This window comes from Mobula birostris, chromosome 1, assembly GCF_030028105.1.
Source record: "Mobula birostris isolate sMobBir1 chromosome 1, sMobBir1.hap1, whole genome shotgun sequence".
In the NCBI taxonomy this organism is placed as follows: domain Eukaryota; kingdom Metazoa; phylum Chordata; class Chondrichthyes; order Myliobatiformes; family Myliobatidae; genus Mobula; species Mobula birostris.
This window is the reverse complement of record NC_092370.1, coordinates 36,306,174-36,320,386: the sequence shown is the minus strand read 5'-3', so window position 1 is coordinate 36,320,386 and position 14,213 is coordinate 36,306,174. Positions and strand designations below refer to the sequence as shown.

The 14,213-nt window shown below is 42.9% G+C and overlaps 1 protein-coding gene across 1 annotated transcript in view; it reads right to left on the bottom strand.

Annotated features, from left to right (window-relative positions):
• slco5a1 (solute carrier organic anion transporter family member 5A1) overlaps positions 1-14,213 on the bottom strand; it is a 215,447-nt gene that overhangs the window by 69,234 nt on the left and 132,000 nt on the right. The window contains exon 3 of the mRNA XM_072253965.1: positions 7,578-7,795. Coding sequence (XP_072110066.1) covers positions 7,578-7,795 — 218 coding nt within the window. The remainder of the gene's footprint in view (positions 1-7,577; positions 7,796-14,213) is intronic.

The following is a 14,213-nucleotide window of genomic DNA, read 5'->3' as shown; positions in this document are numbered from 1 at the left end:
CACCAATGACATGGTTAGGTTGGGTGAGGAGGTCCTGCAAAGCAAATTCAGGCAGTTAGTTGCTAAGATAAAGAACAGGACCTCCAGGGTTGTGATCTCAGGATTTTTACCATGCCATGTGCTAAAGACTAGAAATAGGAAAATCATACAGTTTAACATGTGGGTAAGGAGATGTTTCAGGAGGGAGAACTACAGATTTTTGAATCATTGGGTCTCTTCCAGGACAGATGGGACCTGTACAGAAGGGATAGTTTGCACGAACTGGAAGGGAACTAATATCCTAGCGGGAAGGTTTACTAGTGCTGCAGGAAGAGGGGAGGGGTTGGTGTTTAAACTAGAGTTGCAGAAGGATGAGAACTAGAGAACTAGAACTATTAGTGGATTGATTGTGAAGACGGATGTTGTTAAGCCTACATATAAAGTCAGGAATCAGAAGGTGAGTATGGTGCAACTAATGTTCTGAGCCACAAATACTTCAATACAAAGAGTATTGTAGGAAAGGTGAATGATCTTAGGGCATGGATCAGTATGTGGAATTTTGACATTGTAGCCATTAGTGAGACTCGGATGGAGGAGTGACAGGACTGGCAGCTCAGTGTTCCGGGGTTCCATTGTTTTAGGTGAGACAGAATGTGAGGGATTAAAGGGGGAGAGGTGACATTACTAATCAGGGAAAATGTCTCGGCAGTGCTCAGACAGGCTAAACTTGACAGCTTGTCTAGCGAGGCTTTATGGATGGAACAGAGAAATAAGAAATATATGACCACGTTAATGGGATTATATTATAGACCACCCAACAGTCCGTGGGATTCAGAGGAGCAAATTTATGGAGAGATTGCAGACTGTTGCAAGAAATATAAGGTTCTGATAGTAGGTGATTTTAACTTTCCACATATTGACTGGGAATCCCAACTGTAAAAGGGCTGGATGGGAAAGAGTGTGTCAAATTTGTTCAGGGTTGTTCCCTTAATCAGTACATAGAAGTCCCAATGACAGAGTGTGATACTAGATCTCCAATTAGGGAATGAGACAGGGCAGAAGTTTGTGTAGGGGAACAGGTTGCATCAAGTGATCTTAATGCCATTAGTTTTAAGGTAAAGGCATGCAAAAGGATCAGTCTGGTCCTTGGGATGAGATTCTAAGTTAGAGAAAGGTCAATTTTGATGCTATCAGGAAAGATCTGCTAAGTGTGGATTGGGACAGGCTGTTCTCTAGCAAAGGTGTACTTGGTAAGTGGGAGGCCTTCAAAAGTGAAATTTTGAGAGAACTGAGTTTATATGTCCCTGTCAGAATAAAGGGCAAAGATAATAGATTTATGGAACCTTGGTTTTCAAGAGAGATTGAGTCCCTTGTTAAAAAAACGGAAATGCATAGCAGGGATAGGCATGTAGGAACAAATAAGGTACCTGAGGAGTATAAAAAAATGCAAGAGACCACTTAAGAAGAAGTCATAAGGGCTAAAAGAAGGCATGTTTTTGCTCTAGCAGACTAGGTGAAGAAAATCCTAAAGGCTTCTACATATACATTATACTAAGAGCAAAAGGATAGCAAGGGACAAAACTGGTCCGCTGGAATATCAGAGTGGTAAACGATGCATAGAGCCAAAAGAGATGAGGGCAGATATTAACTGGATTTTTTGCATCAGTATTTATTCAGGAGGTAGACACTGAGTCTACAGAAGTGAGGCAAAGCAGCAGTGAGGCCACAGGCCCTATACAGATTACAGAGGGGGTGTTCGCTGCCTTGACACAAATTAGGGTGGATAAACTCCTAGGGCCTGACAAGGTGCTCGCTCAGCTCCTGTGGGGGAATAGTAAAGAAATTGCAGGGGACTCAGCAGAGACATTTAAAACATCATTGGCCATGGGTGAAGAGCCATAGGGCTGGGGGATGGATAGCTGATGTTGTTATGTTGGTTAAGAAAGGCTCTAGAATAAGCCAGATAATTATAGGCCGGGGAGCCTGACATCAGCAGTGGGAAGGTTATCAGATGGTACTCTAAGGGACAGTATATGTAAGTATTTGGATAGACAGGGACTGATTAGGGGTAGTCAGCATGGTAGTTTGTGCCTAAACAATCATATAGAGCTTTTTGAGGAAGTTACCAGGAAAGTTGTTGAAGGCAAGGCAGTGGATGTTGTCTACATGGACTTTACCAAGGCATTTGACAAGGTCCCACATGGTAGGTTGGTCAAGAAGATTCAGTCAAGATGAGGTAGTAAATTGGATTCAACATTGTCTTCACGAGAGAAGCCAGTGACTGGTAGAAAGCAGATGGTTGCCTGTCTGACTGGAAGTTTGTGACTAGTGGTGTGCTGCAGGGACTGGTGCTGGGTCCATTGTTGTCCCTCGACTTATGAAAGCTAACACCCCATAAGCTTTCTTAACTACCCTATCTACCTGTGAGGCAACTTTCAGGGATCTGTGGACATGTACCCCCAGATCCCTCTGCTCCTCCACATTACCAAGTATCCTACCATTTACTTTGTACTCTGCCTGGAGTTTGTCCTTCCAAAATGTACCACCTCACACTTCTCCGGGTTGAACTCCATCTGCCACTTCTCAGCCCACTTCTGCATCCTATCAATGTCTCTCTGCAACCTTCGACAATCCTCTACACTATCTATAACACCACCAACCTTTGTGTCGTCTGCAAACTTGCCAACCCACCCTTCTACCCCCACATCCAGGTCGTTAATAAAAATCACGAAAAGTAGAGGTCCCAGAACAGATCCTTGTGGGACACCACTAGTCACAATCCTCCAATCTGAATGTACTCCCTCCACCACAACTCTCTGCCTTTTGCAGGCAAGCCAATTCTGAATCCACCTGGCCAAACTTCCCTGGATCTCATGCCTTCTGACTTTCTGAATAAGCCTATCATATGGAACCCTGTCAAATGCCTTACTAAAATCCATGTAGATCACATCCACTGCACTACCCTCATCTATATGCCTGATCACCTCCTCAAAGAACTCTATCAGGCTTGTTAGACATGATCTGCCCTTCGCAAAGCCATGCTGACTGTCCCTGATCAGACCATGATTCTCTAAATGCCCAGAGATCCTATCTCTAAGAATCTTTTCCAACAGCTTTCCCACCACAGACATAAGGCTCACTGGTCTATAATTACCCGGACTATCCCTACTACCTTTTTTGAACAAGGGGACAACATTCACCTCCCTCCAATCCTCCGGTACCATTCCAGTGGACAACGAGGACATGAAGATCCTAGCCAGAGGCTCAACAATCTCTTCTCTCGCCTCGTGGAGCAGCCTGGGGAATATTCCGTCAGGCCCCGAGGACTTATCCATCCTAATGTATTTTAACAACTCCAACACCTCCTCTCCCTTAATATCAACATGCTCCAGAACATCAACCTCACTCATATTGTCCTTACCGTTATCAAGTTCCCTCTCATTGGTGAATACTGAAGAGAAGTATTCATTGAGGACCTCGCTCACTTCCACAGCCTCCAGGCACATCTTCCCACCTTTATCTCTAATCGGTCCTACCTTCACTCCTGTCATCCTTTTGTTCTTCACATAATTGAAGAATGCCTTGGGGTTTTCCTTTACCCTACTCGCCAAGGCCTTCTCATGCCCTCTTCTTGCTCTTCTCAGCCCCTTCTTAAGCTCCTTTCTTGCTTCCCTATATTCCTCAATAGACCCATCTGATCCTTGCTTCCTAAACCTCATGTATGCTGCCTTCTTCCACCTGACTAGATTTTCCTCCTCACTTGTCACCCATGGTTCCTTCATCTTACCATTCTTTATCTTCCTCACCGGGACAAATTTATCCCTAACATCCTGCAAGAGATCTCTAAACATCGACCACATGTCCATAGTACACTTTCCTGCAAAAACATCATCCCAATTCACACCCGCAAGTTCTAGCCTTATAGCCTCATAATTTGTCCTTCCCCAATTAAAAATTTTCCTGTCCTCTCTGATTCTATCCTTTTCCATGATAATGCTAAAGGCCAGGGAGCAGTGGTCACTGTCCCCCAGATGCTCACCCACTGAGAGATCTGTGACCTGACCTGGTTAGTTACCTAGTACTAGATCTAGTATGGCATTCCCCCTGGTCAGCCTGTCCACATACTGTGACAGGAATCCGTCCTGGACACACTTAACAAACTCTGCCCCATTATATTGAAATCGTATAAGATATTAGCGATGGAGTATTGTGTGCAGTTTTGTCATCTACCTACAGGAAGGATGTAAATAAGATAGAAAGAGCGCAGTGAAAATTTACAAAGTTTTTGCTGGGACTTGAGGATCTGAGTTATAGGTTTAGGTTAGGAAGATTGAGGGGAGATTTGATAGAAATATACAAAATTATGAGAGTATAGATAGGGTAATTGCAAACATGCTTTTTCCACTGAAGTTGGGTGAGAATACAACTAGTGATCATGGGTTAAGGGTGAAAGGTGAAATGTTTAAGGTTAACATGAGGGAAATGTCTTCACTCAGAGGGTGGTGAAAGTGTTGAACGAGCTGCCAGCGCAAGTGGTAGACGTGGTTCAATTTCAATATTTAAGAGAAATTTGGATGGGGGGGAGGGAAGGGCTATAGTCCGGGTGCAGGTCAATGGATCTAGGCTGATCAATGGTTTGGCATGGACTGGATCGGTCAGTTTCTGTGGCTGTAGTGTTCTATGACTCTACGTGAACTATCAGACATGCAAAACAAAATGCTGTGGTCCACTTATACATTTTAAAAGCAAGGAAGCCCAAACAGAATTTAAGAGCATATTATTATACCACCCATTTTCTCCTTCCCTTCTTCACCACTGCTGGGTAAAGAATTAGACAGATGCAATACCAATATATTAATAGCCTTCCTTTGCAATGTAATGAGCATTCACAACAAAGGTGACTAGACCATCTTTGTCTTTCTATCTATACCAGTATAGCATTATGCCTGTCACAGGTGCAAAATACTTCATTCAATGTGAGGTATTTTTGCACTGCCTATTACGTCAGAGAAAGAAAACTAAAATACTTAGTCTAGAAATAAATATGCACAGTATTGAGAAAAGTGGAATTGGAAAGTTGAAAGAACTATGAACAACTCTGTACATTTCTCTCGGTGTCTTAACACCTTTCATTAACACCGTTCATATGCTCATTTTTCTGAGATTTCTCTCTTGTTCCTAACACTTTTTCCTTGCCCGCATCACTCCAAATGACACCAGCAAATGCAATGCTCTCAATTCATTCTCCTCAGTGGTCTGGGTAAAAATGGCTACTGTTCACAAGGCAGAAGATCGGACCTCCAATAGCCAGGCTACTGCACACGCTCTACACACTCACACCTTATTTACACTGTATCTTCAAACACTTTGTTGTACCCAAAACTGAGTTACAACATACACTTTTCTAGATCTGATGTGTACATGAAAAGAATACTCCCAGGCACCAAAAGTATCACTCAGAAAAATGCAGGAGAAACTCAGCAGGCCAGGCAGCCTCTGTGGAAAAGAGTAAACAGTCACTACTTCAGGCAGAAACCCTTCATCAGGACTCAAGAATATTCGTGGCCGGGAGACGAGAGACAGCACATACTAGCTACTCTGTCTACATTTCACAGGGAGACATACCCTGATCAACATTTCTTGGGGCTGCAATGACTATTCAGGTTATGCGTCCACATGATGATTGTCACTCCTGACCTTGACCTGGGAAAGCCTTAAGTATAAACTCACACACCCAATCTCACAATGGAAAGTCATTCTCAACTTAGATTCAGGATCATGCGGCCAACAGCTGCTGACACACACCACATATTAAAGTTTATTGTTGCTTTTGAGAGGTCACTGACATCTAATTTATAACAGTCAGATTCCATTCAGCTCTCCATCAGCAGAAGCAGGCAGACTGGCCATTCATGCAAAGGACTTCTGCACAAGAAGACATGGTTGTAATAGAAATCACAGAGAAGTACTCTTGCTCAATGTAGGTGAATAGTGCCAAAGTATAACCAGCTTCTACTTGTAGCTCAGAAAGCCACCCCTCATTCTTTTTAAATGCAGTGTCAGCAATTGAAGACTTAGTGAACCTCACCCTTTTAAACAAACAACGTCTCTTGCATGGATAACGTGATTTAGTAGCTTCACAAGGTCCCCATTAGTCAATCTAGGATGAACTTTCCTGTCTGCAGGAATCACTGATGCACCCACAATTAAATTAAGCAACACTATCAAGTAGTTGAAAGTGTGCTGGGGGTGTTATGAGCTTGCAACTTTAAGCACTGGCTCAGGGTACGTCCACACTACGCCGGATAATTTTGAAAACGAAGCCTTTTCTCTTCGTTTTGCCTTCCCGTCCACACTGAGCCGGCGTTTTCAGCCCCCAAAAACGGAGATTTTCGAAAACACTCTCTAGAGTGAATAAATTTGAAAACGCTTAATATCCGGCATAGTGTGTACGGGGTAACCGGAGAGATTTTAAAACGCTGTCATGACAACACCACAACAACAATGCTTTTTTCTGCTTCTGCTTGGTACTGCGCAAGCTGTTATAACGCGCAGTCAGTGTGAACGGCGTGAGAGAGTTAAATTGTAAAGTGAGCTTTTTTTGACTATTTAAAAACGCTGTCATGACGTGCCGGAACAGATGTTCGTTGTTTTCTTGAACGCCACCACCTAACAATTTCAGAACAGACGGACGAGACTGAAGCCAGTTGACCCATAGCTTACTGAATAAATAAGAATACTCACTTTGCCCTGTTTTCTGTCCTTGCTTGTATGAAGGTGGTTTACCTATTTATGCAAGCACTTCTCTGTCAATAGATGTGTAACAGCCTAATGTAACATTGTATGGAAATACAAGATAACGCTGATGCAGACGTTTTATACATTTAACAAGGTGCTTTATTAATGTAACAGAGTTAGTCAGTTTTTCAATGTTCATCGTCAGCTGGGTCATACTGTCCGTGAACTCCGTCGGTTGCCTCCATATGCTCCAGTATTTGTTTTTTTTAAGTTTTAAGTCCTCCTGCGCGAGAGCCAAGAGCAATTCTTTTAAAGTTTTTCTACTCTGTAACTGGACAAACGCGCACGAAGTATATCGTTTCCTCTTCGCTTGTTTTCTGTGTGTCCTGCGCGTGCCCAGTAGGAGGAGATTTGCCCAAATATCCGTCTAATGTGGACGGAGATATTTTGAAAAACGCTTAGTGTGGACGCCTGTTGTTTTTACTCGAAATCGGCGTTTTCAAAATTATCCGGTGTAGTGTGGATGTAGCCTCAGAAGCCCAGCTGTGTATCTCAGCCAGGTTTTTGACCAATTATACTTGCCTTTCTGAATAAACTGTGGTATTGCATGAAGGGGCTTGACAACACCATCTTTTAGTGTCACTATCAACTTAGAGTTGCTCAAAAAACTAACAAAAGACTGTTCTTTTAAAACTGTTTTAAGATACAATGAATTTCTATGCCTTAATCACGTAAACGTGCATCACCTTGCATTGTTGTGCTTAATAAAATCATGACTGTGAAGGATTGATCAGAATTAAACAAATGAATTCAACTATACTTTGATAATTTCACAAAAATGGCATATCAATTTTACCCACCTTTAATATCCTTTCCAAAACCCATGGAGGAAGTCACAGTGCTTCTTTTGTGTTCTTTGTTCTCAGCTTTCCCTTTCATCATCTCATTATCACTATTCAAATTATTTGAAACCATTTTCTTCTTCCTCTTCTGTCGAGGTGGAAGTTTTTGAGGGAAAGTGAACATTGGCACTATAACAAGGAGCATAGTAACCGCACATAGCAAAAATCCACTCCACCTGTGAAGTTTCGGAAAGAACAAGACAACTTGACAAAATACGTGAAGAGAACTTGAGATCGGTAAAGCCGATGCTGGAAAAATAAAAACAGAAAATGTGAGAGATACTCAACAGGCCAAGCAACATCATCAGAGAATTTGTTTTGCTGTGGGACACAAATCAAATTGTATATTCTTAACCTGAAGGACTGCCTAAGAAGAAACATTGTATGCCACGTTGAATCTCGAATTTTATGAAAAATATAACAGTAAGAAAACAATTTAGCTTAAATATATGAAGCATAACCTCGTTTAGAATGCTGGGTTAAAAAAAAACATTACGGAGCTGATCACGTTCAATCTAACCTCTCACGCACGCTCCTCTCAGCCCTACCACAACATTCTAACCCTGTAACTAATTTAGCCTTTTACATCCAGGCGGGTCCCTGTTGAGACCTCTGTTATGCTCATGTTAAACAGATGTTATGTCTATTTGCCTCTGAAAATCAAACATTAAGATTGCTTTAAAATTAACTTTTAAGAAGTTGAAAACAATAAATTATCATTAACAAAAGCATAAATATATAGTGAAATAAGCAATGTTTGCCTTTTCAATGAAAGTAGGAAACCCACTTGCTTGAAAGGAGCTGCAGTGGAAAGCGAGCTTGCCAGATATGAGGTGTATCTGGCCTTCTGGTTCAGTAGGCTTTGGAAAGCCACAGGGGCACATCTCAAAGTGAATGTGTGCCCACATCTCACTTCCTTGGTGTTCTGCATTGCTACAGTACAGTAGGCAGGTAAAGGTTTAGACCATGCTGACATGGAATCTGCAGGTGCTGGGAGCTGTCAATGGAATCATTGGTGGGCATGATCTTCCGGTAAAGCATGGACACAGCAGATTTTGGAAATCATTTATTATAACTCAATACAGATAAGAAAGGATTTAATTGCATAAAGTACTGTCTATTTATGGATTTCAATGTTACTCAGAGTAATTCCCTATTGACCTGTAGGGGGAGGGGTGGAGGCAATCTCAGGAACACAAAACAATGCAACCCTATTCCACACAAATGAATTGGACTGGGAAGTTGTTTGGCAATCAGTGTCATTATTATCAATGGAGGAAATATTCAATTGTCCTGGATCACCCTCAATTGCTGCAAAATGGAACATAATCTACAGCTGGAATATCTAGAAATTTTATGATTCCCTTTGAATATAGTTATTGTAGGTCAGCATAATGCTGTTTTTGAAAATTGCATAAAGAGGGAGAATTCCAAATGGGAGGTTCACAGAACAACATTGTTGGGAGTTCTCTGTATAACGTCTTAGTAGAAATAATATTGTTGGTCTCAACGCAGTGTTTCCCACGCTATGCTGCAAGTTGTCACAGCTGAGGACAGCTCATTCAATCTTTGCATATATCACAATATAGGAGACTGGTACTAGCATTTACAGGGCACAATGATGGGAGAGAGCAAGGAGAGCATTTCCAGAGGGGGCTGGAGCAAAAGCATGGTTTTGTGCAAGAAAGCCACTGAGAATATTGGGGATCTAGTTAAGTGTCCCTGACAGGAGTTTGCCACAGAGAATTCTGTATAAATATGGTTCAGTTCTGAAGAAGGGTCTCAGCCCAAAACGTCAACTGTTTACTCTTTTCCATAGATGCTGCTAGACCTGCTGAGTTCCTCCAGCATTTTGTGTGTGTTGAATGATTGTAATAGACAGTTTCAACACTTGATGAGTCAAGATGTTTCTCCCTCCCAAAAGGAAACTGATATTTGATTGCCTTTGATTGGATCAAAAGTTAAGACTACTAAATATAAGACAGAAAGAACATATCAGTCTGTACACCTCTGTATTGTAATTCCACTCAAATTATTTCCATAGCCATTCAAATTCAAGAACACCAACTTTTGGATCAGCACATTGCAATTACCTTCTGAACACAGAAAACATGGAAAATCTACAGCACAATACAGGCTCTTTAGCCCACAAAGTTGTTCTGAACCTCTCCCTACCTTAGAAATTGCTAGGCTTACCTATAGCCCTCTATTTTTCTAAGCTCCATGTACCTATCTAAAAGCCTCTTAAAAGACCCTATCGTGTCTGCCTCCACCACCATTGCTGGCAGCCCATTCCACGCACACACCACTCTCTGGGTAAAACACTTACCCCTGACATCTCCTCTGTACCTGCTCCCCAGCACCTTAAACCTGTGTCCTACTGTGGCAACTTCTTCAGCCCTGGGAAAAAGCCTCTGACTATCCACACGATCAATGCCTCTCATCATCTTATACACTTTTATCAGATCACCTCTCATCCTCCTTCGCTCCAAGGAGAAAAGGTCAAGTTCACTCAACCTATTCTCATAAGGCATGCTCCCCAATCCAGGCAACATCCTTGTAAATCTCCTCTGCACCCTTTTTATGGCTTCCACATCCTTCCTGTAGTGAGGCGACCAGAAATGAGCAGAGTACTCCAAGTGGGGTCTGACCAGGGACCTATATAGCTGCAACATTACCTCTCGGCTCCTAAATTCAATTCCACGATTGATGAAGGCCAATAAACCGTACGCCTTCTTAACCACAGAGTTAACCTGTGCAGCTGCTTTGAGTGTCCTATGGACTCAGACCCCAAGATCCCTCTGATCCTCCACACTGCCAAGAGTCTTACCATTAATACTATATTCTGCCATCGTATTTGACCTACCAAAATGAACCACTTCACACTTATCTGGCTTGAACTCCATCTGCCACTTCTCAGCCCAGATTTGCATCCTATTAATGTCCCACTGTAACCTCTGACAGCCCTCCACACTATCCACAACACCTCTAACCTTTGTGTCATCAGCAAACTTACTAACCCATCCCTCCACTTCCTCATCCAGGTCATTTATAAAAATCACGAAGAGTAAGGGTCCCAGAGTAGATCCCTGAGGCACTCCACTGGTGACTGACCTCCATGCAGAATATGACCCATCTACAACCACTCTTTGCCTTCTCTGGGCAAGACAGTTCTGGATCCACAAAGCAATGTCCCCTTGGATCCCATGCCTCCTTACTTTCTCAATAAGCCTTGCATGGGGTACCTTATCAAAAGCCTTGCTGAAATCCATATACACTATATCTACTGCTCTTCCTTCATCAACGTGTTTAGTCACATCCTCAAAAAATTCAATCAGACCTGCCCTTGACAAAGCCATGCTGATTACTCCTAATCATATTATACCTCTCCAAATGTACATAAATTCTGCCTCTCAGGATCTTCTCCATCAACTTACCAACCACTGAGATAAGATTCACTGGTTTATAATTTCCTGGGCTATCTCTACTCCCTTTCTTGAATAAAGGAACAACATCCGCAACCCTCCAATCTTCCGGAACCTCTCCCATCCCCATTGATGATGCAAAGTTCATCACCAGAGGCTCAGCAATCTCCTTCCTCACCTCCCACAGTAGCCTGGGGTACATTTCCTCCGGTCTCGGCGACTTACCCAACTTGATGCTTTCCAAAACCTCCAGCACATCCTATTTCTTAATATCTACATGCTCAAGCTTTTCAGTCCGCTGCAAGACATTACTACAGTCACTAAGATCCTTTTCCATATTGAATACTGAACTAAAGTATTCATTAAGTACACATTAAGTACCTCTGCTATTTCCTCTGGTTCCATACACACTTTCCCACTCTCACATTTGATAGGTCCTATTCTTTCACGTCTTATCCTCTTGCTCTCCACATACTTGTAGAATGCCTTGGGGTTTTCCTTAATCCTGCCCGCCAAGGCCTTCTTATGGTCCCTACTGGCTCTCCTAATTTGCTTCTTAAGCTCCTTCCTAGTAGCCTTATAATCTTCTAGATCTCTAACATTACCTCGCTCTCTGAACCTTTTGTAAACTTTTCTTTTCTTCTTGACTAGATTTATTACAGCCTTTGTACACCACGGTTCCTGTACCCTACCATAATTTCCCTGTCTCATTGGAACGTACCTATGCAGAACTCCACACAAATATCTCCTGAACATTTGCCACATTTCTTCCATACTTTTCCCTGAGAACATCTGTTCCCAATTTAAGCCTCCAATTTCCTGCTTGATAGCCTTATAATTCCCCTTACTCCAATTAAACGCATTTCTAACTTGTCTGTTCCTAGAGGAGATAGAATTATGATCACTATCTCCAAAATGCTCTCCCACTGAGAGATCTGACACCTAACCAGGTTCATTTCCCAATACCAAACCAAAAGTTCTAAATTATGTTCCACTGAAGCTAACAGAATTAATTTCAGATACAACTTTCTAATGTTATTAATCTGTACAGAAAGTGCTCCTGGCAATGAACTTCCAGGCAGAAATTCCTTACATACATAATTGCCTCAAAAAAAAACAGGAACTTGAGGGAAAATGCTAACATTTTCCATTACAGCAAACATCATATAGATGACCACAGTGCCTTGCCCTTAATAAATCCACTGTCTCCCCAAGGGTTATTAACATACAGTATGCTGCTCTTTTAAACAGATGACGAGAGACCTGCCCAAGGATGAAGTGTTCCCTTTTAATATGCATCTCAAGCAGTGATGGTAATCTTGACAATGAGAACAGTTTTACTGCTGTGCAGCATCTCAATCTTAATTCATGGTTGAGATTAAGAAAGGAGTGTTACCACAGGGAGCCACTACTGAGGGGCCTAGAAAGGTACTGATTTTTTTCTCTCTGTATCCTGGCGGCGAAGGAAATCGCCTCAGTCACTTTCCTCTCTCAGCCTCACTTACAGCCAGTAATCTGTGTGCTGGAGGCCAGTGCACTGATTTCTCAGACACGAGTAATTCTGCAGATGCTGGAAATTCAAGCGACACACATCAAAGTTGCTGGTGAACGCAGCAGGCTAGGCAGCATCTCTAGGAAGAGGTACAGTCAACGTTTCGGGCCGAGACTCTTCGTCAGGGCTAACTGAAAGAACAGCTAGTAAGAGATTTGGAAGTGGGAGGGGGAGGGGGAGATCCAAATGATAGGAGAAGACAGGAGGGGGAGGGATGGAGCCAAGAGCTGGACAGGTGATGGGCAAAAGGGATATGAGAGGATCATGGCCCAGGGAGAAAGAAAAGGGGGAGGGGGGAAAAAACCCAGAGGATGGGCAAGGGGTATAGTGAGAGGGAGAAAAAGGAGAGAGAGAAAAAGAATGTGTGTATATAAATAAATAACGGATGGGGTACAAGGGGGAGGTAGGGCATTAGCAGAAGTTTGAGAAGTCAATGTTCATGCCATCAGGTTGGAGGCTACCCAGACGGAATATAAGGTGTTGTCCCTCCAACCTGAGTGTGGCTTCATCTTTGCAGTAGAGGAGGCCGTGGATAGACATATCAGAATGGGAATGGGACATGGAATTAAAATGTGTGGCCGCTGGGAGATCCTGCTTTCTCTGGCGAATAGAGCGTAGGTGTTCAGCGAAACGATCTCCCAGTCTGCGTCGGGTCTCGCCAATATATAGAAGGCCACATCGGGCACTGATTTCCTGCTTCACATCTTTCTGTTTGCCCCAGGGAAGTAATGCATCCCATCTGAATCGAAAGGGGGAATGACAAGGCACAAAACACAAATGGCAGAAGTGTTTTTAGTAATGAGGAAACTCCATAACTGGATGAATGAGAGATAATCTCAGGTGAGCACTGTTTTGCTCAACTAAACTCATTCAGCATAGCATCAAACCAGTTCTTAAGGAGTGTCTGATCCTTTTATCTCTGTTACCCTTTCTAAAATTATATTCCACATAATGATAAATCTTTGATATCTCGATTATCTATCCAGATATCTACCCTTTCGATTTAAGATGGCGCTACTGATGGCACTACTGAAGACATGCAACAGCTTACTTGTGGTTCGAAAGAAAGGAATTCAATTGAAAACATTATTAGTAACACTTTTTTTGAAGGAAGTTGTGGTAGACTATCAAGACAAACACTGAAGAGGCGAGTGCGGGTAAAGTGAATTCGACAGATGTGCCCTGCTGGTGAGCTGCAAAATCGACGCACTTGGAGTTGGAGTGAATGACTTGGAGGGGAGAGGTCGAGGCACAGGAGATCCAATGCCCGTCCAACTTACACTGGTGCGAGGGTGAATTGCCCTAAGCACCAAGCCAATTTAGAGAGGTGGAGAACAGCTTCTTCGGCAGCAAAATCCAGGTCCGAAGTGAATCACTGAGCACCATGTTCTAGGTCTGAAGCGATTTGCCATGGCGACACCTGGGTCCTAATCTGAGGTATAAAATGCTGTTTGGACAATTTAAATGTCGGGCCAGATTTAGACTGGAAAGGCAGGGTGTCGAGAGTCGGGCAAAACTAGATCGCTGTAAGTGCTGAGCTGATTTGGAGAGTTGGAGAAGGGCTTCTCTGGCAGTGAAATCTAGGCCCGGGGCGACTCGCTGTGGGGGGACGTCTAC